This window comes from Daphnia magna, linkage group LG2, assembly GCF_020631705.1.
Source record: "Daphnia magna isolate NIES linkage group LG2, ASM2063170v1.1, whole genome shotgun sequence".
Classification (NCBI taxonomy): Eukaryota; Metazoa; Arthropoda; class Branchiopoda; order Diplostraca; family Daphniidae; genus Daphnia; species Daphnia magna.
The window spans coordinates 5,332,526-5,356,201 of record NC_059183.1 but is presented as its reverse complement, the minus strand read 5'-3'; the positions used below and the strand labels follow the sequence as shown (position 1 = coordinate 5,356,201).

The 23,676-nt window shown below is 40.6% G+C and overlaps 4 protein-coding genes across 15 annotated transcripts; 2 read left to right on the top strand and 2 right to left on the bottom strand.

Annotated features, from left to right (window-relative positions):
• The first annotated feature begins 1,129 nt into the window (after positions 1-1,129).
• On the top strand, positions 1,130-13,133 carry LOC116917940 (actin-associated protein FAM107A). Of its 3 annotated transcripts, none has more exons than XM_045169753.1 (4): positions 1,130-1,453; positions 11,606-11,831; positions 12,052-12,205; positions 12,468-13,133. In XM_045169753.1, exons 2-4 carry the CDS (start codon positions 11,623-11,625, stop codon positions 12,591-12,593), a joined length of 489 nt encoding a protein of 162 aa, XP_045025688.1. In that variant the 5' UTR covers positions 1,130-1,453; positions 11,606-11,622; the 3' UTR covers positions 12,594-13,133. The 3 variants fall into 3 exon arrangements, with proteins under 3 accessions (XP_045025688.1, XP_032779459.1, XP_045025687.1); XM_032923568.2 differs by lacking the exon at positions 1,130-1,453 and adding an exon at positions 8,652-8,899; XM_045169752.1 differs by lacking the exon at positions 1,130-1,453 and adding an exon at positions 10,533-11,422.
• LOC116917932 (S-adenosylmethionine mitochondrial carrier protein) lies at positions 12,196-17,711 on the bottom strand. Of its 5 annotated transcripts, none has more exons than XR_004391314.2 (8): positions 17,566-17,711; positions 16,859-16,977; positions 16,627-16,783; positions 16,448-16,560; positions 16,124-16,391; positions 15,928-16,066; positions 15,700-15,860; positions 12,196-15,601 (listed from the first exon to the last, which is right to left on the bottom strand). XR_004391314.2 is itself a non-coding variant. In XM_032923553.2 (7 exons), exons 2-7 carry the CDS (start codon positions 16,904-16,906, stop codon positions 15,761-15,763), a joined length of 825 nt encoding a protein of 274 aa, XP_032779444.2. In that variant the 5' UTR covers positions 16,907-16,977; positions 17,566-17,711; the 3' UTR covers positions 15,606-15,760. The 5 variants fall into 5 exon arrangements, 3 of the variants coding, with proteins under 3 accessions (XP_032779444.2, XP_045025685.1, XP_045025686.1); XR_004391315.2 differs by lacking the exon at positions 12,196-15,601 and adding an exon at positions 15,606-15,641; XM_032923553.2 differs by lacking the exon at positions 12,196-15,601 and having other exon boundaries at positions 15,606-15,860.
• A 130-nt stretch (positions 17,712-17,841) lies between these two features.
• Positions 17,842-19,144, top strand: LOC116917938. The gene is made up of 4 exons (XM_032923567.2): positions 17,842-18,101; positions 18,163-18,373; positions 18,457-18,599; positions 18,659-19,144. Exons 1-4 carry the CDS (start codon positions 18,041-18,043, stop codon positions 18,769-18,771), a joined length of 528 nt encoding a protein of 175 aa, XP_032779458.2. The 5' UTR covers positions 17,842-18,040; the 3' UTR covers positions 18,772-19,144.
• On the bottom strand, positions 19,083-23,593 carry LOC116917909 (telomerase reverse transcriptase). 6 transcript variants are annotated; one of them, XM_032923519.2, is made up of 4 exons: positions 22,730-23,044; positions 22,507-22,631; positions 19,692-22,429; positions 19,083-19,619 (listed from the first exon to the last, which is right to left on the bottom strand). In XM_032923519.2, the coding sequence occupies exons 3-4, from the start codon at positions 22,419-22,421 to the stop codon at positions 19,149-19,151; spliced, it is 3,201 nt and encodes a 1,066-aa protein (XP_032779410.2). In that variant the 5' UTR covers positions 22,422-22,429; positions 22,507-22,631; positions 22,730-23,044; the 3' UTR covers positions 19,083-19,148. The 6 variants fall into 6 exon arrangements, with proteins under 6 accessions (XP_032779410.2, XP_045025682.1, XP_032779412.2 ...); XM_045169747.1 differs by having other exon boundaries at positions 22,520-22,631; XM_032923521.2 differs by lacking the exons at positions 22,507-22,631; positions 22,730-23,044 and adding an exon at positions 23,517-23,593.
• Positions 23,594-23,676: the final 83 nt, after the last annotated feature.

Here is a 23,676-nt window from a genome sequence, read left to right as displayed (position 1 = left end):
TAAAAACTACTTTGCAGTTGCTGTGTTAATAAAGATGCTAATTACAAATTTAAATGCTCAATTAAAACAGTAAATATTGATCAAAATGCAAACAACACTGCAGCTGCATTAGCCGTCCCTTTTCTACTTGTCGATACCTCGAAGCTGTTTAAAATCTCACTGTTGACTGCCCTCAATCTAACACAACATAAGTGGCTCATTTTTATTGGAATGTTTCCCATTTCAGGTAAGAAACTAGCAGCTAAACACAGTAGTAGTGAATAATGAACCACCAAACAATGGAACTTTATAGCATGCGCAGTTTCACTCGGAATAGAAGCGCTGTAGGCGGTGGCCAATTCGCACTTTTCATCGTTTTTCTTTTACTGTCAACCTACAACCAGAAGGCGATTATAGCCTCCTCCGTGATCACGTAACAGAAAATGGGACCATATTCTTATCCGTTGAAAACAATCCAAAAGAAAAATGGTACACTTAGCCGTTAGATGGCCCTAGTTCCACATTTGGAAATTCAATAAATAGGTGAAAATGCACCGGCGGCCAGCAAAAAGACGTAACTACGATCGAGTATCGTGATTGAATTACGAGAGAGAAAGAAAAGGGACGAAAAAAAAAAAATAAATTAACTTCCGTTCGACTTATCAATCCAGTTAGACTGCTTGGCGTTATTGGATACAAGCAACCAGTATCCTTATAACTCTTTATTAGACTCTTTGCTACTTTTCCCTTGTCTCAATCGCCAAGTTTTCTCGTTCTTGATTTTTGTTTGATGTTTCCTTTTCATACTCTCTCTCTCTCTCTCTCTTAAAAATCTGTTTTCGTCTTTGACTTGCTGACGGCGACAGAAGAAACGAAATTACAGATAGCGCCTCGCAGCTATTAAACGATCCTCTCTCTTTTTTCCTAACGGAAATTTTATTTCTTTTTTCGCATCGCCCGGGAAAAAAAAACAAGAACGTCGTTCGGCTCAGGTAAATACAACAGGTAGTTGGCAACGTTGCCTTTTGAATGATTTTTTTCCCCCTCAGTTTGGCGGTTGGTTACCTGCAAAAGAATAGACTTTGCAGCCGCAGGTAGGAAGCCAGGTACAAATTGGTTTCTACGTTGCGTTCCGATGAGGTTCAGTCACCCCTTGGCATTGGTCAGAAGAAGAAGACGCTTTGAAACGGGCAGTTTCTGAGTACTATCCAGCTCGCGTTCATTTATCTCGCCTTCTTATCATCCATCGTCGTGTTTTCAAGACATTCCGCGTTCATTCGGTTCGTGACTTGTTGTAACAGCCATTCGTCAGTTGCTGCAGTGTCAACTGGAATAACCACAAACTCGACAAGAACAGCAACACACACACACAAAACCTGCCGGACATTTATCATTTGTTTTTTTGGTTTGTTATCGGTTGCCGGACGTTGGGTGTTACCTCGTCAAGTTTCCGTGCTGATATTTCCATCGAGAGGTGAGAGTGACCACTTTTAAAAAATCGTGTTTTTGCCCTACCCCCTGTTTCAGCCTGTTCGCGGATGGAAACCCCCAGTCACGATCTGCGTGTAATATGAGAGAGAGCGACCGGTTTCTCGTTTCTATTTGTTTGCAATTTGAATAAAGACAAAGAAGGGCGTTTTCCTCATCGATTTATCGGTTTGGATGTCTTTTCGAATTTCTTTTCCCGTTTTTTTTTTTTTTTGCAATCCTTGTCATACAAGGAATCGATCAACGGCGTGAAACCTTAATCACGCACGTCCCGACGCACAAGGAAAAAACAAAAATGTCTTTTCCTTTTAAATTATTTCTTGCAATTTTGAGAGTTCTGTAATTTCACTCTCTCCTTTCAAAACGATATCCTTCCGGCTATTATGCAGCTGCCATTTTCTTTCGGGCATGACGAGGCTGTGCAATTGAAACGCTTCAACTATAGCCCCCTGTTTTTGTCTCTCAGCTGCAACGTTCTTGTTTGGCTGGAATAGCCCATTTGATTTCAAAGACGTAAAGTAGTATGGATAGAAGCAAGCTGTTATCTAAAGAGGGTATCCTGACTCAGCCGAAACAACTACATATAAAAATGTCGCTCCAGTGGCAAGATGTTACTCTTGCGTGACCAGCTTCTCTGACCAATTCTCAGTGCTTGCTGTTAAAAGCCAGATGAATAAGATTTCTCTTTATCGTTACTTTACCCCCTCTACCGATTAAAACCGTACCTTTTTTTTTTTTTGAAGTTGTACAGCATCTGGTTGCATCCATTTAGTCGTGTACGTAGTCATTTGTTTGTTTTTTTTTCTGCTCTTTACATTCAGTATTTTGATCGAGAGTTCAACTGCCTCGAGTATTGCCAGACACTAAAAGGGGGGCGGATCTGGCGATCTATTTTTCGCGGAACTATTAACCTTTCTTGTTCGAAATTGCATTTAAGGGAAAGTTTTCTCTAAGGCAAATTCGACTAAAATAGAAAATGTTTTTTTTTTTTCGTTTACTTCTCTACCTTTGCCAAGCTTACCCAACCTTCCAGGGGGGGGGACTGCTCCTCAGACAGGTATTCCTCAAAATCGTGTGCACAAAAAGGAAAGGGATGGTCAACGTATATCGACCTAAAGATCAAACTGTCTGGGATGTCAGTTGCGTCAAATGGACAAGGAAAAAAAATTATAAAATAAAAAATTTGAAAACCGCTGGCTTAAAATAGAAAAAGACGCACAAAACTTGAATCAAATTTTTTATTACTTGCGTTCGTCTGTTACCAACCGCATTTTTATTTTTTCGTGCGTTTATTTCCACCTTTTTACTGCTATTTCAGCCTTATAAACAACAGATGCAACAAAAGGCATTGCAACAATCGACGGGAAATGGTTTTTTCTTTCCAACTTTTTTTTGTGTGTGTACGTCTTTCAACAACAAACGACGAAAAAAACTCCGATGATAACGATCACATTTTCGGTTTTTGTTCTCTACTTCCTCGTCGTTTATTTTTGAAATGAACGAATTGAGAATCGTGGAGATATTTCGAGCCAGTTTGTCCTTGCAGCGATTAAGACAATGTCGAAACTAAACGACCGTAACGACCGCCGAATTCTTTGTTTTATTATTCTTTCAAAAAAAAATTCGTCATTTCCTTCCTGTTGTTGTCGTATACGTGGCTGGATGGGGAAAGACATTTAAAGGACACACACAGCGACCGAATGACCTGACCTACCCTGAACGCTATGATTTCTCCAAATGCAAACTGTGACGTCTATTTCATCCCCCTGTAACTTGTATATTTCAGAACCGCTATGTAATTACCATTGCGCACCAGACGGTTTTTCTCAAATCAAGTTGAACTACAGGCAAAGTTCTCTATGATATTCGTCGACGCTCTGATCGACGTGTATACGTCAGAGTTCTTTCCCAAGCAGTAAACATGTGCAATAACAAACCATGGCATTTTCTGAATGCTGACGTCTTTGAAAAACAAAACAAAAAACATCTAGAAACCAACACATGCCATTTGGTCTTGTGTCTTAAAAGAACCGCAGGCAGAGCAGCAGGTCAGTTAGCGGTTGGCTTTCACGGAGGGTAACATGTTCTTTTTGAAAACCCACCGACGAATTCTTGGGAGTTGGAAGGACAACAAGATGAACCGGTATATCGTAGCCTTTTCTTCAGAAGATGAAATCAACATAACACAGTCAATATGATAGGCGAAAAAAACCACTTGATAACCCTGAGGGTCTACAGACAAGTTGAGCTAACCGACATTTGTTATCTTTCTCTTGTATCTTCTTCTTTTTTTCGTGTGTGTGTGTGTGACAAACTTGACGCCCTGAGTAACGGGAGCGTGTTCAGAAGCAATTGCTAGTAGCTACACGTTCTTGAAAGATAGCAGAGAACCACATGCGGTACAAACTCGCATTGCTGTCTTCTTCTTTTTCTTCGCCAATGATTTAGCACGTCGTCTTTCTCCACTTACTGGATCGCACGGTCAGTCACTGCTTTCAGAGTTCTTTCTACGCATGATCGGCCGTGTTCTGTACACACTGACCGACCGTTGCACTCGCCAGTTGTTCTTACATAAACAAGTATAGCGGACATCACTGCGTTGAAGGCCTAAATACTCAAAGCTTGGCAAAATGTTAAACAGCCTAGATTTAGATTTCACGTGTCATTAACATACGAGAGTCTTTGGCGATGGGGGGAAGGAAACAGAAGAGACGAGGAAATTAATCTTTCCGAACTGTCGGCATCGTGAGTACGCCACCTGCCATGACACGCAGACGGGCTTGTCACGAATAACCGGATCGCATAGAAAAAGATTGAGAAATCATCCTTGTCAAAAGTCTCGTGCGTGATCTTGCCTGTTGAAGGTTACCTTCCCACGACATTGTTTATCTTTTTGGTTTATGTGCGTTTTTAGTTTGCTTAATTCCAGCGTACAGAAACTCACGTCTTCCATGACATTTTTTCGCCATCTGACGGTTATTAAACATTTGATTGTTTTTTTTTTAAATCTCTCTCTCTCTCTAAGAATAACTATGCGTATAATCGGTTACCGGCGGATGTGCGGAGTTATTTAGGCACACCAAAATAAAACGCAGTCCTGTGAATCTGATCTTTTTCGCAAGGTTTTTTTTTTTTTTAAACACAATCTTTTGAACTGGAAATATTTCCCACCTTGTATTGCGCCGTGAAGTTGTTGTTCCGTCTAGCGCATCTGTTTCCACACACACAAAAATGCGTCTGCAACGACCGGACGAATAATTTGTCCGTGTTCAAACATTTTTCCCGTTTTACCTTAGTTTGTTGCTGACGCTAAAATCATCTCTACTTGCTCGAGAACTAACGTAAAAAAACAAAAAAAAACACAAGAAGACGGTAAATTAAACGTTGCCCTTTTGTTGTTCGAGCACCACGAGGAACTCTATATTACTGTTATTTCTGTGTTTTCTTTATGGCACCTGTTAAGCGTGACTCGCATTCCGGCATTTGGTTCGCTACATTTAACACAACAGATAAAGTCGGCGAATTACGGGGATGTTATGTCGTTACTTTCCTCTTTTCGGGTGAAACCAATTGGACATTATTTTTCTTTTTTATTGGATCCGTTGGTTTGCTAAATCTAACGCATTTCGATAATTGTCCGAGTATACGAATCTCCCACGTTGGCGCGCGCCCCGATTGAGATGCGTATGTAGGTAGATGCTTTAACGTGAAATCAAAGTTCGTTCCAGAATTTCCAATGCCAACCCAAACTTATTTTGTCTTACGTAGGCGCCTGTTACACAGCCACGCACACCCAAAATATAGCGATGACGTAGGAACGGGTGCGGAACTTAAAAAAAAAAAGATTGAACGAATCTGGCACGCACGTCCGGTACCAGCGTGACGGTCGTGGTGCCGGTCAATATCGTACGGCCGCATCCTCATTTTTTATTTTTTTGTTTAGAAGATATTGAATACACTCTACATTTACACACCGACACGCATACGATACAGAAAGATTGGGGATTTAAAATTAAGCTGCGCCACGGTTGGCTGTTACGACCTGTTTATTTTGAACGCGTTTATAGGTGCCAGAAAAGTGGGGAAAAAAAAACAAAAACAAATGAATTCATTCATGCCAACTGGAGGAAAAATTTGAAAAACAATCGTGAAGTTTTTCCTGGTGCTTCATGTATGGATTTGGCCCCGAAAACAACTAGAGTCTACTGATTATTTTGTAGGCTTGTTTCTGTACAATTTTAGAAACATCTTGTTTGGACATCCTGTATATTTCTTGGTCTATTTCAGTGATAAGTGAACCGCCCTGGAACCCAGATAAGATCTGTTTATCCTCGCTTGTTAAAAGTTCTTTTGTGTCTAATTAGAAACTCGAGTTTACACTAGTTTTTAAGTTGACAATTATCAACAGACCCTTATCTGTTGATGGCTTTCATTTAAAGTACCGAGTCATCACCATTTACAAGCTGCTATGGTCTGTTTCTTGGTCAAAGAAAGATGGAAACTAAAGAGATAGATAAGAGCCTTAAACGACAGAGTTGAAGAAAAACCTTGATGACAAGACAAAAGAGAATTTATTTCCGGTAAATGCCTTTAGAAAGTGTCGTGAAGACAGAAAAAAAAAGAAAGATCCATAGTCGGCACGCTTCTCGTGTTTCTGCGCACCAGGTGTAAACGATACCTGAAAAAAAAAATGTTGCGAGAAGAAAAAGGAGAAAGTTTTCTTTGAGGTTCCTGTTCACTCTCTTAAATTATTTGAATCGTTTTCTATTAAATAGGTGCTCAGAAAAGAAGTAGGATGCGGCCGCGTGAAGAGAAAACAATTTCTAGTTATCAGTCGGCCATCATCAGACCTCAAAATGGCAAATAAAACACACGAAAAACGAAAAAAAAACAAAACAAAAGAGGAAAGAGTTTTGTGGACGTTCATCTTTTTTCAGCTCTCACGAGATCAGGGAAAAGCAGGACGTGCGAAATACAAACACGAGTCGCACACGGCGTGTGGCTCCAATTTGAGTGTATCTCGTTAAAAGAATAAAAAAACGTAGTGCACCTACTTATGTTTTATGATTATGGAATCTGAATTTTTTCTTTTAAAGAGCTGCTTTATGTATACATTGTTTTCCCTTTTTTTCTCTTTGGTTTCGCAACTCTATGGAAAATAGAGAAAGAGATGAATGCAGCAATTGAGAAAACGAGAGTTTCGGTGGGCGGTTTCGATTTCTCCCCGCATCGGTCGCACGTAATTCACCAGCGTTTTCCGTCACGGAATGTTTCGTGCGGTTTGCTGATGAATCGATGACGTTGTCTTATGCGGTGGCCGAGGTAACGTTGCATTAGCCGGATGTTTCGCTAGCCCACACTATTTAAACCCCCATGTCGAAGATAAATCTCATACTTTTTTTTTTTTTAAGATTTTCTTTCACCGACACCCGGGTTCCGATCACTTGGCAAGGATGTGTTGAAATCTGATGGGCGTGAGCCTTTTTTCTTACAATGCCTGTGGAAAAAAAAAAAAACCCTCCTCTCGTAGGAGGATAAAAGAGATTTATTTACATCTTATCCATCGCTGTTATCATCTTCTATATGGCACTTATTTTTCAAAGATTTTGTGTGACGCATCATCTTCCCAACACAACCCGCCGTGGGATGCGTTAATTAGCGGGTTCTTTGGGCGTCGTCGGTCAACACTTTCACGGGGATTCGGTAGCTGAGCGTCACGGGTTTTGTTTTGTTTTTTCTGTAATTTTTGTTTTGTTCCATTCGGACTTCCGTCAGAACGTATACACGTCAACTGCTCTGCCCTCTGCCCATTAGCAGAGGGGTGAGACTGGAACTAAACGTATACATAACAGCACTTTTCCGAGTCTTTATATATAAATATATTTTGCATGTGGGAACAGACTGTTTATTTGACTTGAAGCGAAACCAGGACTCGTCCTCCCGCTGTTACACCTCCAGAAAAAAAAAAAACCTCGGCAATCATCGCTTTTTACCATTTCCGGTGTGACACACATATCAGGCCGATCGAATATCCGAACGTGTTTTCTTATCTCTTTCCTTCCTCTTTGCGTCAGACTAAATATCGCTGCCAGCAATACGACGGTCGATTATATAGAACGTTCCCGAAATGTCGATACAGTGATTGTATGCTCCGTTGATGACGGTGGCGTTCAATGGTGCGCACGAACGCATCCCGGTCCGTTTCGGGCACCGGGTGTACGACTCTTGAACGTCATTCGCTTCAATGGGAAATAACGTATTAGCAGAATAAATGATGACTTGTACCAGCAGAGTTTTTCGCATCAATTTCCGTCACCGTGACAAGTAATTGTCACGCAACACCAGATAAGAATGGCGACATTGTTTCACTCCTATTGTCTTTGTCTATGTATTCGAAGGAGGGGCTCTTATTCTTCTTTCTCAGCGTTTTGTTTTGAAATTACCGTTTCGGGACTGCTCGTTCGTGACACGCGGACAATCTGTCGATCTGAACTTAAATTGAAATTTTCGTTTTAAAACTTCATTCTCGCTTTTCTCTTTCGTTCATAAAACAGCAAGTGGTCAAACAAAAAAGAGGGGGAAGGCTCACCAGAAAATGTCTAAGAAATGATGCTGAGAATCACTTTTGAAGGGGGAAAAATAACGAGTCTTTAACCTCCCCCGCTGTGTTTTTAGCCTGACCTCCTCTTCCTTGCCCTCTTCTGTTCCCATCCGTTGGATAATGACCGACTGTAAAAGAAAACCCTCTCCTGCTACACTCATAAGAAAAGGAAAAATCTCTTCTATTACAAGGAAATGATAGTTTTCTTCCATCGCAGTTATATCTCAAACTCATTAAAGTCTTTTGAGTGAGGGTTACATTCCAACTTTGACATGGAGAAAACAGCGCCAGGTATATATATACTTTTGAATTTTATATACTTTTTAGAAATAAAAAAAAAAAAAAAAGACAAGAAACGATTTTCTTATTCTCGCTTTCATCGTTGCCTTTGTTTTCTCTATGGCGTTCACGTGAGAGGGAGAAATCTGTTGGGTCTTTTTAGAGAGGGGTCTGTTTAGATTCTTACGTTGGTGGGCGGGGCTCTTGAGCTTGGGTGTCTATGTGGGGGCCATATACTTCTCCTTGGCTGGCCAAAAGCCCGCCTAACACACAAACACACAACTCACAAATACGAGTACGGATATACAGACTCCAGTCATTCGGTTCACAGGTCTCTAGCCGGAGAGTCGTCGTTGACTTTCACTCTCGACTTGATCGCAAAACAATTCCAGTTAAATTGTTTTGACTCTTTAATTGGCCTTTTGTTTGTCCTACGTGTGTGTGTGCGCGCTTTTTGTGTTTCCCGAAGCCACCTTGATTGTTTGTTAACGCAAGCGAGAACAACAATCTGTTGCATTGAAGGGATAAAAACGTGCAACATGGAGAATCGAGGTATAGGATCCGCTCAGTGGATCATAAAATATTTTTCTTCTCCAAAAACTTTTTTTTTTTTTTGTGTTTTTGGTGGCATTCCTTTTTGGTTTGTCGAACCATTTTAGTTTAGAGTCGACACAATCTATCTCTTTGTGTTATTCGTTCCGGTGTCTGCAAGCCTTCCAAAATGTTCTAACAATATACCGTGAATGGCATTCGAAATGTCTTTTGCCCTCGGCTCAGATTATCGCTGCGCATTTACATTGGCGGCAATTTTGAAATTAAAAAGAGATTCACATTGTTTTTAAGTGTTTGTTGAGCTTCGCAATGGCGAGCGTTTTTATAGAATTTTTATTTGTACGCGAAATCAAATGATTTGCTAAAAATTTCTATGCGATTTTGTTTCCTTCGCAACAGTTGGTTATTACAGAGAAAGTTTGTTTGCAACTACCTTTTTTTAAAAACAAAAATCTGAGAGAAAATTCCTTTCGTTTTTTGTTTTGGGTGGGGACAAAAAGGCTTGTAGACTTCACTTGTTGGAAACATGTGCGAGTTTCTTTATTCTGCTGAGCGACACCGCAGCAATACACTCGGGTTCCTTAATTTCTGTAGCATAGCTTGCTTTCACTCGTTGTGGTCAAGAAGGAATCGAACCGAAAAAAAAACTAAATCCAGTTCGATAAGCATCTGACTGGAAACCCCAAAGAAAGTTGTGCAGAATGGAAAGCAAAAGTAAAGAAATTGTTCTACAAAAAAAAAACAAAAAAACAGAGTTTTAAAATCACGTTAATCGTCTGTTTTATTCGTTGATCCCACCCCCTGATGAATCGGTAGTTTGATCAAGTTCCATATAAGTATCTAAAAAAGAAAGGAACACGTAGAAACAAGACGGCCATCGTCCAGCGCTCGCTCCATATCTGATCAGCCATATCGGGTCACTTCAAGGCTAGTCTCTCCATCTAGTTTTTCTTTAGCCTGCCCAAATGACAGCTGCTAACAATAAATCAAGGAGAGAAATTGAAGTGATTTCACACTTTAATGCCGATGCAGAGCTATATACGAACGGATATTTTTAATCATCAACTCTACTTCTTTGGTTATGCAGCATCTCCTCGAGAAGGCCATCTTTTTCATGTCGAGAAACTAGTCAAAGACTTGGCCGAATCGAACGCACTCGAACGATTCGACCGCTCAATCACGCATCCTGCCAGAAACGGATGATAAGAGACACGGAGAATATGTTGTTGACGACCGACTGTGAAATGTCGAATCAAAAGAGGCTCTGAACGAAACGGAATCTCAGAGTTCGATGGACTTGTGATGCGACTTGAATATGCAATGTTCTTCAACGTTGTCGCTTGTATGTGTCGGGATTATTATAATTTTTTTTTTTTCCGACCGATGTTTCGGTTGTTGTTCCGTCAGTTTCACTGGTGGCGGGAAGCTGCAACAGATCCTTCACGCAAATGAGCTTTTTCTTTTAAGGGGGGGGATAGGGTTGCTCGATTTGAAATTTTCTCTCGGGAAAGAAAATCCGGAATTTGATGATTCGAAATTGGGGAGAATGTCTCGAATGACAGCGTCTATCAGACAGTAAGCTGCTTTTTTTATATATATTTTTAACTCGGTGATTCAGAGGGTAAGATTGACATACTGTATAAACAAAGGAGAAAGTCTGGGTACAAGAATCTCTATTTTTCTCATTGCATCTGTCTTCTTCTTTTGCCGTTCTTGGTCATGATTGCGAAGAATTCCGTTTCAACAGTGGTTTGTCAGGTCGTGAAATGATGCTACGAGTAGGAGCAAAAAGCGTGCGGCGATCTGTTCGGCCAACCGACTAATCTCGTCCAAAGAAAAACATGATGCATTAACCATAACGAGGACGTTTTACATTCTTATGATTTCTTAAATCAAAGAATAGGATGTCAGTTCTTTAACACGCCATAGAAATATCAAAGAGGCAAAATTTTAATCGATCAACGTATGGATTCAATATGCACGCTCAGCATGGCTCACATAAGCCATGCATATTTTACTCGGCCCGAATAGATTTCAAAAGCGAACAATTAAAGGGCACAGGTAACTTTTAAAATCTGAATACAATTCGTCATCGAGTGTGCAGCCGTGATTTACAGGAATAAGTACAATGCCTTCTGTTTACGTAAGGGCATTTGAATAATCCATTATTCGATCGCATGTGGAAGCTTTTGACTGTCACGAAGCCACACCACTGAGAGAGAAATGGGATGTTTTGGGGCTCGCTCTCCAAATGCCTTTCTCTGCGCACGAACGCATCAATGCGATGCGCTCTTGCTTTGCATTGTCTCCGTGCGTAGATTTGGCAGGTAAAAGCGCTCGTCAGCCTGTTAGTAGTTCCTAGTTTTCCTAGTTGGAAAACTTGCCGTGACCGGTCATTTTGGTCATTTCAAAGTGAACCGCAACAGAGTACAGACATGTGGAATATGCAGGGGAAGCGAGATCAAGACAAACGTCGAAATTCCATATGGCAAATAGTGGCTTTTTTTGAATGTCGAAAAGATGGTAGGCCTATATATATATTTTGTTAATGGCATTATTGTTATTTTTGCTTCCTAGTGTGGCGTTTAGCTTTGAAGCAGATTTTATTTTGATACATTCTTCTTGACCCAAATAACCCATTATGTTTTAATTTTTGCTCTACTCTTGCGTGTGTCTCTATATCCGTGTGTGTGTGTGTGTGTGCAGACAAAAAAAGCGGACGAATGATTCCCGAACCGGACTACAATGAGGACGACCGACCGAATTACCGGCGCAACTATAAAAATTTCAACAACAACAACATCAACGACACCATGAAAGGTGTCGTTATGGATAAAGAGGGGCTCGTCGTTCCACGAAAACCTCCCAATCCGTGCATCACATCCATGGAACGCCGTGATCTTCATCGTGAACTCGCGTTCCATCAGAAAACGTGAGTGTTTGACAGAGGGCAGAGAAATGTGCAAAATTAAATTAACGACGTCATGACAACAGTCGTATTGATTTGAACGCGCAGAAGACCTTGCTAGTCGAGCCTAGCGATGTGTACTCTGCTCAGTCAGCTAATGCGATTACTAACATGACGTGTATTGTTTTGTTTTGTTTTTCTTAAATGTCATGGTTACGTTTGCTATTTCATGACGGATGCTTAGTGGAAAGGCGGTGCTGAATCAAAAAAGTGAACTGCAAAAAGCTTTGCAGAAACAGCGAGAAGTCCAGAGCCGAAAAGAGGTTGAAAAGGAACGTCAGTCTACGCGTTCAGCCCTAGAAATCACCCTGGAAAAACGTGCCCAACGCCTAGAAGAGGTTTGTTTATTAACATAATCAAATGTACACCATTGATTACATTTTAAAAATTCAACCATGCAAAGAAGAGCAACGCCACTTGTCAATTTCTGTGACATCTAAACGTCAGGACGCTTCAATGACTGACGCAATTTTTCATTCCAGTTTGATTTCTAATAGAAAAGAAGTTGCTATACATTCGAGATTAAGAAGTTCTCTATTCGCTGCTTCGAAAACTTTTTCTTTCCTGTTATTGACGTGTCGTTTTTTTTAAATAATTTAGTTGGAGCGCGGTTTCTCCACCAACGAGTCCAAGCAGCAGCCAAAGTCACCAGAATCCACCAACGAGTTTCTTCGGATGCACGCCAAACTACGCGGACGAGTGGAACGTACCGCAGCTATGCCTTAAGCAATGCGTGTGAATCACGAAAAAAGACAAACTGGATTATTATTATTTTTTGGTTAAACCCGATATGTTTACCTGGATTGGATAAATTATAAGAGAAAAAAAAAAAAACAGTTTCATTTAAACGATAAGGCTTAATCGTGTAAATCTAAAAGTCATTCGTGAACATGTTGCATTCGTATTTCATTAAAAACAACCCCATTCTTTCAAATTCTCCAGTTTGTTTCTTTAAATTTCCACCGTTCGGTGTCAATCTCGTTCGTGTAATATCCACAAGTTCCGTTGCGTGAGTGATCTTGCATTTAGTGTGAAGTTGTTCACCCTTTGAATTCTCTTCTAGCTTTACACCGTTATCAGCTAGCAAACAGAATGATGACTTGACTGTGACTATATATCCTTTCTTGTCGTTCTTTTCGTTACGCTTTTCGTTTCAATGTCGACGCAGTCTGCTTCACGCATGACTACGGAATACCGATCATACCTTGTACATGATTTTCATTTCATTTCAGTTTTTTATGTATAATACACAATCGCAATGAAAAACAGGTGCATTTCGACGTTGTTCCTTTTAAAATTCAAGGGAAAGTGCGGGCAACTTTTGCACCTTTAGAAATTTGGGCATTTTGTTTTAAATAGAACTGAACCCCGAAATAACCCTGAAATATAAAGAATTGGGTCACTGCCTATGAGAGTTACGTTAAAGTGGTTGAACATGATTGTTCTGAAATAGATGCGGGCACCATGGAAAAGACCTGGGCTTTGTGAATAATTCCCACATAGTGCGATTACGTCAAAACACACCGCAAAAACAGTTTCAAATGACTATCATAATAAATACTCTTTTGCCAAGTAGAACATGGCGAAATCAAGTGCAATTGGGGTTGTTTAGCTTTAAGCGCAATTCTATTTTAACCTAAATTTAGATGCCTTCTCTCTCTCTCTCCCGACCGATGCGCTGTAATGACTTGTTGCTTTAAAGCGAATGAAATTTTCCATGTTCAACGATATATGCCGTCTGGAGAAGGACGAAACAATAGGCTTCACAAGACATAAACCAAAATCCTAGACTGCCGTTTGAAGTAAAATGATCGCTATCGTTTTTCAGCTTACCAAGGTTGTCTCATTGCTCGTAAACAGCGTCCTCGAAAATGCCGAGTCTGCCATAATCGTCGGAAACATAGTGAAAAAGGAGAAAGAGGCTGTTCAACTTCAAGGCACAAGTAATGCCAAAAGTTCTCTCAGTAGCTATTACTCATGAGGCAATGGATGAAACCATCTTTCTTTTAATATCTGAAAAGAATACTTTCTTGTTAATAGACAAAAACGATAGGCATCCACATCAGCATTGTCCCGAAGTATGCAATTATTTAATAGTAAACCGCGGGAATGCCATCAATGCAGCGTTTTTGATTGATAGCATCACACGTTTTGAGCGCATGCTGAATTTTAACGCAACATGCAGCGACATTCGACGAAGGAATTATCGAATAAACAAACTGCTCATCAAGCGTCGCATTAAAGCGCCCCTATTACCACGACCTGATTTAGTAATCGGTTAAATTAGAAAATAATTCGAAAATATTGGAATGGCTTTATGTGGGCTCTGAAAATCCAATTTAAGACTCTCTTAAGAAAAGAAACTCTTACGTGTTTGCTATTGTGAACTTTCTAGTTGGTTAGTATTTGCGTACCAAATTTAAAATTAGCGTATGTGCGCGTGTTTCATCCGTCTTTAGTAAGGTGTCGAATGGAGAGCGCTTTCAAAAAACGAGTTAAAGATGAAAACTTAGAAATAAATTAGATAACGAATTTCTATCTTGAAAAGTCCACGAGCGTAATATCAAATTGCCAAAATATCGTCCGCATTCAATCACGTGATCTTGTAGTTTTCTGGTGCCACCCCACTTTTCCTACCATTGTTTGTATGGATTCAGAGATAATGCTTTTTGGACGGATATCGTAATTCAAGAGCTGACATGCTAAATTTAGTCCATTTTCTGATGACTGCCCAAGAAGTAATCGGTTGTTAGCTGAGATGCCAACATCGAACCAACCAAAATTCTTATATTGCTGGTGTATACACATTTGGACAGGAAACCCTGCGAACGATTGCCTCTAGCTAACCGATCAAGTGGTGATTAAGGTTTGTGGTTCGTCTCGGAATTGGTCCACTATTAAAAGGGGGAAGTTTTAGTCTCTCAAAGAGGGATGGAACCCAATTAGACCTCAGGAGAGTTAGTTACAAACTGGAATTTCCCCGAGCTTTATGTTTGCCTCAATTATTTTTTTAATGTAAAGTATTTACGATTGTGTACCTCTCTCTTTATGGAGAACACATACAAACACGTTAATTTTGGGTTAGAAATAGAATGTTTCGATACTGCACGGTACAATTGGATTTCGAACAATTTGGATGACGCAGGTTTCCATTCCTATTTGTTTTGTTGAAACATGTTCATTGCGATGGCATTCAACAGGAACCCTTTGTTAATCAAATAAATTTCTATAGGATTTTCCTCGTTTAATCTGGTTCGGTTTCATTGCAACTTTCAGGATATGGGATAGTTTTTTTTTTAGAAAAACGAACACTGCGGATTCTCCCCGGGAAATCCAAGTCAACGTGTAAAGGGAGATAACGCAATTTTCCTTGGCCAATAATATCTAAGGTCAAAAATTTGTAACTGCGTAGTTACATTTGTCGATACGATAGGATTTTTTGCATTGGACGTTTGTAACCTAGAAGCTACGAAAAATAATGTTTACTCAAAAATATCACAGTTCATCGAAAATGCGCTGTAATGTAATAGCAAATTCTAGATCTGCGTAAATGCAAACTTCCTGATACCATGTGTACTTTGAGAAGTGGTCTGAAAGTCGTACGATTTTCGGAGAACGTTCTCCAGACCCCTCAGTAAGTTTATTGAACAGACAGTTGTGCGGGTTCTAATGTAACTGTCCCTTACCCTAAACTAGATTGGCTCAACGAGATATTTCCTGTGCTTTGGTGGAACCTAGTAAATTGAGCAATACTTGTAATTTTCGATCTTCTTACTAAAAGGGCAGATTCTTTTTATAAATATCTCAGCCGACTAAACATTTTGCAAATTACCACATTTTGATGAGAATTTGGTTGTTGGCATTCACGAACTGCTATCGAAACAGGCACGTGGTCACGAGTTCAACGTAGTCAACGCTTTGTCATATACTCCGAGAAAGATAGCTCCTCCAATGGATATCCAAAGAACTCGCGGAACAATGCCTGCAAAGAGTCTACCAACGGAAAAAGGATGTCAATCAAAGCCATGCTGTTGCCAAAATAGAGTTAGAGTTGCATTACCCTTTGATTCCCTGTGCAAAATAAATGCTTCTCAAAACTATCATGAGTTTTCCACCTGCCTCGATACTAGCAGAATCAGCCAGCATGATTCTAGTTTTGGCTACGTCAAGAGGTGTTGTGACCGCGGCAGCTAATCCTCCTAAGAAACACAATTTAGCGGAAAGAGTTATGGGTACATATTTATGGTTATCGCTACCTGAGAGAGCGCCACAAATTGATGACTGCCATGGGCTGACAGGTCGGCCTTGCTTTTCTGACCAAAAAGATTTCATTCCTTCCCACAGAGGAAACTGAATGAATGAAAATGGAATTTCTCGGAGAACGGTTGTGGTGTAACCCCTATACAGCCCGGCGATTCCTTCGCTGCGTAGGATTGATCGAAATATATGTACACTGGACGAATGGAATCCAGCTTGCCGTCTTTGTTTGACGACCTCGACGGGAACGCGTACCATGCACGCTGCCTAGATAGAAAACCAGTCTCTTAGAAGGAGTCTCGGTAAGGCGCATTATAACTTACGACTTCACCAAATGCTGCACTGGTCATGTGAACAACTGGCTCCCAAACAGTGAAGACGCCATTATGTTTCAATAAGCGTTTGGTATTCTCGTAAGTGCAAAAAAACAGAGCCGCTGCAAAAAAAGTTTGAGCTATATGAAAAATTTCATTTAGAAATCGGAAAATTTAACACACTTTACCGGTGGGAGCTGAGCCCAAAACAGCCGTTCCGAGTCCCGAATATACTCCACGAAACCCTCCTGACTTGACAAACCCATCAGGACTTTGAAGTCTTGTTTTCAAAGTATCAAGTGGAAATAGCCCAGCATCCACAGCCATTCCTGCGATTCCACCGGCCTGTGAGATTTAGACGAACAAAAATGAAATTTTACGCAAGAAACAATAAACATGAACCAATGAAATGCACATTACCGCTAGGAAGTTCCGGATTGACACATTTGAATCAATTTCAATGCTCATGTTAGTGGCAGTTCTTCAGGCTTTCCAGAAAATTACCTTTACTTAGGGAGTGATGCTTAGACAGCTCTTAGCTAAAAAGTTTAAAAATCCAAATATTAATATTCTTAATATAATTTCTCCTTTGGGTAAAACTCTAGGTTGGCAAAGGTCATTTTTATTTGTTGACCAATGAAGGAAAAAAAAAAGTACAAAAGTGTTGACAGAATTTCTTAAACTACCAGTATAAAGCAAAATTTAAGGCCTAAAAAAATTGGCAATTTAATTCCACATATTACATAACTTTGATTTCCAAAATCACCCCCCCTCCCTTTGATTTAGTTTTTTCTTCTTAAAACACGTTATTGCTTTCTAAGGCAAATTACCCTATTACGATAAGTAAAGGAATAGGAAAAACAGACAACAAATTCCTTATAATGTCGAAATTGCTAGCACTTGCATAAAAATACGATTTGTGTGTGTGGGTGTGTGTGTGTGGTGCAGGCAGCCCGACACCGGTAACTGATAAAAACACATTTTAAGGACGGAAATATTTCTGAAAATGCAATACTGAAATTCATAACTCAGATAAATCAATGAACCCAACTATGCCATATACATTTAAATAACAAGTAATAATTCAGTAAAATATCAGGCTGAAAATTGCGGAATTCTTTTTGTACTTTGACATATTTCACCGGTTCCCGTCGTCTGGTTGAATATATGCACGCGCAGCGTTGCCACATGGGCAATACTCATAAAGCATTGAGAATCATTGTTCATTGAGAATCATAAATTCATAATCATAAAATATATGTTACTATTAATGCTTCGCTTTTAATAAAATTTTTGAATAAACTGAAAAACATACATCTAGCTGCAAATAAACATACAACTTGAAAATAAAATTATGAAATGCTGAGGCAGATGCAGATGACGTCACTCACTGACTAGCCTAGCTGACTAAGTGACTAGCTCTGTAGCTCAATCGGTTGTGACATTTGGGCGTGGTAAACATTCTTGTATGCCCTGTAGGCAAGACTTACCTCCCGTGTTGTGATGAATCTTGGTTTAGCACGTTGCTCTCTGCGATTTATTAATCGCTGTTAAAACCGGTCATATTTATTAATAAGCCAAGTTACGATAAATTGCCTGAACATGCTACGTTTAGAAGTTATAGCTTCCATAACAGTTCTTGTTACATTCTCATTTTTACCATGTAAGCTGTTAATCATTACTTTTTATATTTACATCATATTTACTATAATTCCTTTTTATAGGTATCTGTGGAAGACTTTGCCAGAGAGAAAGCCAAGGACTGCCAAACAATGCCACTGCATCTCAATCCTACTCTGATAATCAAGATCTCTATCACTGCCCCCAGCCAAGAGATCCTTCTCACTTCACCGATTGCTGCTATTCTGGTAGTAAAATCTCTGGTGAGTGTTGTGAAAGAAAGCACCATGATTTTGTCTCTGGATTTGATGATAGGTAACTACAGTGTTTGCTGAACAAAATTTATGTTTTATGGGGCAATTCTTTTTACTGATGTCCTTTATGTATTATTTGCACAGTTTGCTGATAGCTATATCAGTTGGAGTCATCATTGTCTGTCTTTTGACTTCTGTGTTGGTGCTCATTTGCTGTTTTTGCAGTCGATGCCCCCTTTACACAGTTTGTCACAACAAGTATCATCACAATGATACTATTGCTTTTAGTAAGTTCTTGTAAAGTTTCTGACTACCTTATATTTAATGTGATTTTTGTTTTATTTAGCTACCAAAGAAGAATTAATGAAACTAAATGGTATGCCAAATGAAGATTACAAGATACAACATGGTTATGAACCTAATGCAGTTCAGGTTCGGCCAGTCCACTATGACGCGTGATGATACTACAACGCTCATCTCTCACCAGAGTACTCTTAGCACACTTAATTATAATACTTAATGAATCTCAACGAATTCTATACGAAGATATCACGCTGCGTTTCTGATAAAACTCAATTTCATACTGTCCAAGAATGCTTTTGTGCGTCACACAAAAATATTTTGCGCTATTATTATGCCTAATATGGCGATTTCGTCCATGACGCTTTAGACGTAATTGACCCTAGAAGAATTGTGAAACTAGTCACAGGTGCAGCTATAATTATAATTTTTTTTTGCCAATCTTGTACCGACTCATAACAACGGAAACCAAAAATGCAATTTCATTTACTGAAGCCATCCATTGCTTGAAAAAATACAAGCTTTCATATAACGGTTTATCTAACATGATCTTTCATTCGTCTGAAGGAAAGTGGAATACGTTTCCCAATCCACGATCGCAAATTTTTGAGCTTCTCATTTGGGATCTTCTTCTCGTGCTCTGTCTGCAGGACTCTGACAGCCAACAAAACATTAGAGTACAGCTTTCCATGCCGGCTGAGTTTTCGATGGAATGCCTCGTAGCATAGCCAAGCCGTCTCCGTATTGCTGAGGATAATCTTGACATCTTTCCTGCGTCGGCGGACACTGCTGACGTGGCCGACCATTTTAGAGCAACACTCTTTTATAACGGTGTGGGCGAGGTACCGAGCGTTGTTGGCAGCTTTGTCACGCAAATGACGTGGGACAGTACGCATTAAGATTTGTTTCACAATAGCATGAAACCGGAAAGCGGCCATGAGGCAGGCATTAAACATGGATCGGACAATAGTCGGTTTCCTGTTCACTCTTGCATCAAGGTAAACGGTCTAAAATTATAAAACAAACACTTGATAACAATTTTTAAAAACCCAGCACAAAAATGCCGTAAACAAAATCACCTCGATTTTCAATGTAGAAATGCCTTGAATACGTTTGAGTAACAATTTGCCTGGCTCTCCAGTGGACGGTGTGATGCAATGGATAATATCCGTTCCTTCGTACTTGGTATAGTCACCGCGTATTTCCAATGTTTTCGTGTGGAATTGAAGCCCACAGAACGAGAACCAAACCGGTTTCCGGACAGGTGGAGCCTGGGCTTGATCACTGGGTATGCTGAGATCCAAGTTGGTTGCCGACTTGTCGATATTGACGTAAGCATTATAGTCCGTAAAGCCCTGATGAATCCGATGATGGAAAGCTCTAGCACGTTCACCACTGGCAGTCAAATAAAGAAAGTCGTCAACCACTCGAATCAGCAAGTCATCGGGACTTGAGAGAAATTCAGACAAATGTTCTCGCACCATATGGCCGTAGTAGATGTGACATAGAGCGCTAGATAGACGAGATCCCTGTGGTATTCCTCGCTTCAATTGATAATGCGCCTTGTCATGGTGGACAACGTGGACCTCACGGACGGACCTGATGGCAAATTCTAGGATTTTGACCGTGTTCAGTTTCTCGACTCGCGTTCCCGTATGAAAAACGACACTGCCGGGCGCCATTTGTTGGACCCATCCTTCCGGATCATCTCTATGAAAATGCGGGATGATCTGGAAGGGTTTACTCCGTCGGCCATCGGGAGTGACATTGCAAAACGTACGCACCTGCAGTTCTCTAGGAAGGTTTTGGGCGTACCACAGTAGAAGGTCCACCATCTTGTCGTGATCTATGGATCCGAAAGCGTCCTCGATGTCAGCATGAACAAAATAAACCGGATTTTCTGTATCTCGACATTCGACGTAGTCAACCCATTTTCGGTGTAAACTGTGGGTCGACTTGGCATCCATCCCTTCCACATAAAGACTAGTAATGGTATGAAGGAGTAAACGGGCAGTGTTGACTTGTTTACGATTAGTATTGCGGAACTTGGTGGACATGATGGGTCGCGCGCCATTCTTTTTTGGAACAAAACGCAGCCGAGCGAAAAGTAAGAGATTCTGCAATTCCGAAGTCGAATTGGGAGCCGTCCATTTCTCCAGGACGGGCAAAGGTTGGCGGAGACTGACAGAGCAGATCGAGCGTAACATTCGATGATGGATCTTTTGCCACACATCTTTCGAATAGAAAAATATCCGATTGCGGCCGTAAGACGTTTCGGTGGCGTAAAAATGCTGCCGGATCAAAGGTTTAACGAAACCCATGAAAAGCCAAACGATCAATCTCGCCAGCAATGAAATCTTGACGGCTAAGCTGGGCAAGTGAGAAAACCAGCGGCATTTACTGGTGCGCATCGACTGAATGAGATCATTGAGCGTAAAAGATGTGCCTCTCCCAGCTTCAATGAATCGTCGGACGTTCGACAGAAATACTTGCTGGTTGGTTTGGTCGCCAAGCAACTCAATTGGCACGACTTTCTTCACAATACATCTGATAAACTGGTAGACACGACTGGCGTCCACGAAAGACTTTTGCGAGTCGCCGTTTGAATCGGCCAACATCCGGCGAACAATTGGGTTGTACCGACATCGGCGATGATTCTTCATCATGGCCTCAATCAACTCGCCCAAAAGCGGCAAATCGGATCGAAGCTGATCTTCTGATTCGCTACATTCGCCACCTACTGACGTTCTCAAAATAGCCAGCACGGTCGGAATCGGGGAGGCATGGGAAACGGGATGGGTAATCGGAAAGTGGGTCCAGCCAGAACTACTGTACAGGATTTCATCGTGCGGAATTTTCATCGACCCATTTATAGCAGTTCGTTTGTCAACTATTTGCTTGGTTATCAACTTGTTGCGCCCGCGTCTAGTCTTTTTCTTTCCAATTTCTTCCCTTCGAATAGAAGCATGTGCACAATCCTTTTGCGGCTCGACTACTAAAGTTAAATGGATAGGTGGCGAAAGACTGTCACCTTGCTTTAGGCGGACTTTTTTCAAAATCGGTACCAAAGATGTCGACAAGGGTTTCATGTCAGGAATGTTATCGATCGTCGATACGACACTCTTGGTAGTATGTTGAAGAAACTCCACGCTATGGGACTGCCCATCGCTGGATGTGAGTCGAATTTTCTTTAATGGCCGCTGGACAGACGGGCAGTCACGAAATGGAAGATTGGATGTTTTCGGGGCTTTCGCTATTGCGTGTTCTTCTTTCTTGCGTTTGACGGCCTTTGGTATGGCTCGATATTGAAAAATGGGAGGAAACATTCTTTCCAGGTCTCCTTTATCCAGCGGGCCACTGATTTGCAGCCAGGCTCTGCGTCCGACAAGGACAAAAATGCTGCAATGAATAAGGAGGCATTTCATCTTTTTCGCACCGAATTCCGAGTGCAGCTTCGCCCAATCGCTCCTGGCCGCATGCGGAATAAAGGGACATTCACAGGTCTTCATTGGTTGCCCGGTCGTTGCTACACATGGTAGGTACCATTTGTCCTTAAGGCCTCTCATGAACAAGTTGGAATCGCATGACTCGGTTAATTCGTACCAGTCCAGCTGTTGTTCGGGTTCAACCTGCGGCGCTGCCTGTGGCTTGCATTCAGGCGTCTGAACATGGACGACTGCAGCATTTCGAAATATTTGTGGCAAACGGCTCTTGCTGCTTGTTCCGTCGTCCTTCAAAAAGTCGGCTAAGCTGACAACCTGCCTATCGGCAAAGACTTTCTCCAGGACACTGAATCCGCTTTCCGTCATCAGGAATTCTGTTGAAAAATAAGAAAAAAATAAAATAAACTGAGACATTGAATCAATCAGGCAGGACTGAAAATTTCAAAATTGCCTTTCCAATTCACCCTGTTTTCTTTTATTATAGATCAATCAATGGTCGGTTGAGTCACTGTGGTTGCATATTTAAATCGGTTCTGCTTTCCATGGCTCATTCAACTTTGCATACTAATTGGAGCGCTGGATGTGCGATGGGAGTAACGACCAACAGTTTTTTTTTTAAAGAGACACATGGAATCAAAAAGGGAAAGTGGGGCATTCGTTCACATATGAGTTACCTCGTGAAAATCTTTTACCGCAAACAGCAGAAATTACCATCACCTCCCACTCGATATACCCCGAAGCAATAAGTAGTTATCAGAACCTCTAGTTCTACCGCCCGTTTCTTGCCGCAAAGTCATCTGTGTCTCATAAGAGCATTGGGCGAACGGTATAATTTCAAAAGGTGAACAAAATACATTCATTTCATATAATGCATAAGACGTGAATGATTATGCAAAATATGGCCTAAATGAAAGCTTTGTTTGACTGAATTTCTCACAAAGAAATGCCTTCAAGGCCTCCATTATTTATGAAGTAACCTATGTAATGAAATAGAGCGTTACCATACAGTCAAGTTATTTGTTAATCTCAGTAACTTGATAAGTAGATGACACGCAGCTGTACACAATACTCTCTTTGGTGATTTCAAAACCTATACTAACTGAGCTAAATGTAATCTATAGACAAGTTAAGTAAACAGGCCAAGTTCTGACGTCAATAATAGTTCACTAAAAATGTAAAGAGCTACAGGCACATACATCATGTTGATTATCAAACAAAGATAACCAACTCAAATACGAAGGCAGACGTGACGTAAATGAACGGACAGAAATAAGTCTTGGACGCCAATTTCCCGAACACCCAATTTCTCAACCACTCATTTGACTAAATTAAGCCGATTGTATAAAGAAATAAAAAATTAAATCTTCGCTTAAAGCGAATAAATTATATAACTGATGAATAAAAGATAGGCAGAGTTATGGATATTGATGAGGCTAGCCTATCATGAATGACGATACCTACATTAGATTCTTTTCATGACGGCTATGAGCGTGAGATCCCGCGACAAAAACAAATGAGCGTCGTCTGCAATCGGTGAGTCATCCTCATTTGGAACCAGTGTTGACAATATCTTTTATGAAGCAATAACAATAATAAAGTATCTAGACTAATAAAGGAATAT

Bases quoted from the DNA above. Each gene is read 5' to 3' on its own strand.
- LOC116917932 (XM_032923553.2), bottom strand. From the start codon at position 16,906: ATGAGCATTGAAATTGATTCAAATGTGTCAATCCGGAACTTCCTAGCG. The intron at 16,561-16,626 runs GTAAAGTGTGTT...CTTTTTTTGCAG, and splicing joins TTTGGGCTCAGCTCCCACCG to CGGCTCTGTTTTTTTGCACT. The intron at 16,392-16,447 runs GTAAGTTATAAT...TTTTCTATCTAG, and splicing joins GTGCAGCATTTGGTGAAGTC to GCAGCGTGCATGGTACGCGT.
- LOC116917909 (XM_032923521.2), bottom strand. From the start codon at position 22,421: ATGACGGAAAGCGGATTCAGTGTCCTGGAGAAAGTCTTTGCCGATAGG. The intron at 19,620-19,691 runs GTGATTTTGTTT...TTATAATTTTAG, and splicing joins TTTCTACATTGAAAATCGAG to ACCGTTTACCTTGATGCAAG.
- LOC116917938 (XM_032923567.2), top strand. From the start codon at position 18,041: ATGCTACGTTTAGAAGTTATAGCTTCCATAACAGTTCTTGTTACATTC. The intron at 18,374-18,456 runs GTAACTACAGTG...TTATTTGCACAG, and splicing joins GTCTCTGGATTTGATGATAG to TTTGCTGATAGCTATATCAG. The intron at 18,600-18,658 runs GTAAGTTCTTGT...TGTTTTATTTAG, and splicing joins CAATGATACTATTGCTTTTA to CTACCAAAGAAGAATTAATG.
- LOC116917940 (XM_045169752.1), top strand. From the start codon at position 11,335: ATGTGGAATATGCAGGGGAAGCGAGATCAAGACAAACGTCGAAATTCC. The intron at 11,832-12,051 runs GTGAGTGTTTGA...ACGGATGCTTAG, and splicing joins CTCGCGTTCCATCAGAAAAC to TGGAAAGGCGGTGCTGAATC. The intron at 12,206-12,467 runs GTTTGTTTATTA...TAAATAATTTAG, and splicing joins GTGCCCAACGCCTAGAAGAG to TTGGAGCGCGGTTTCTCCAC.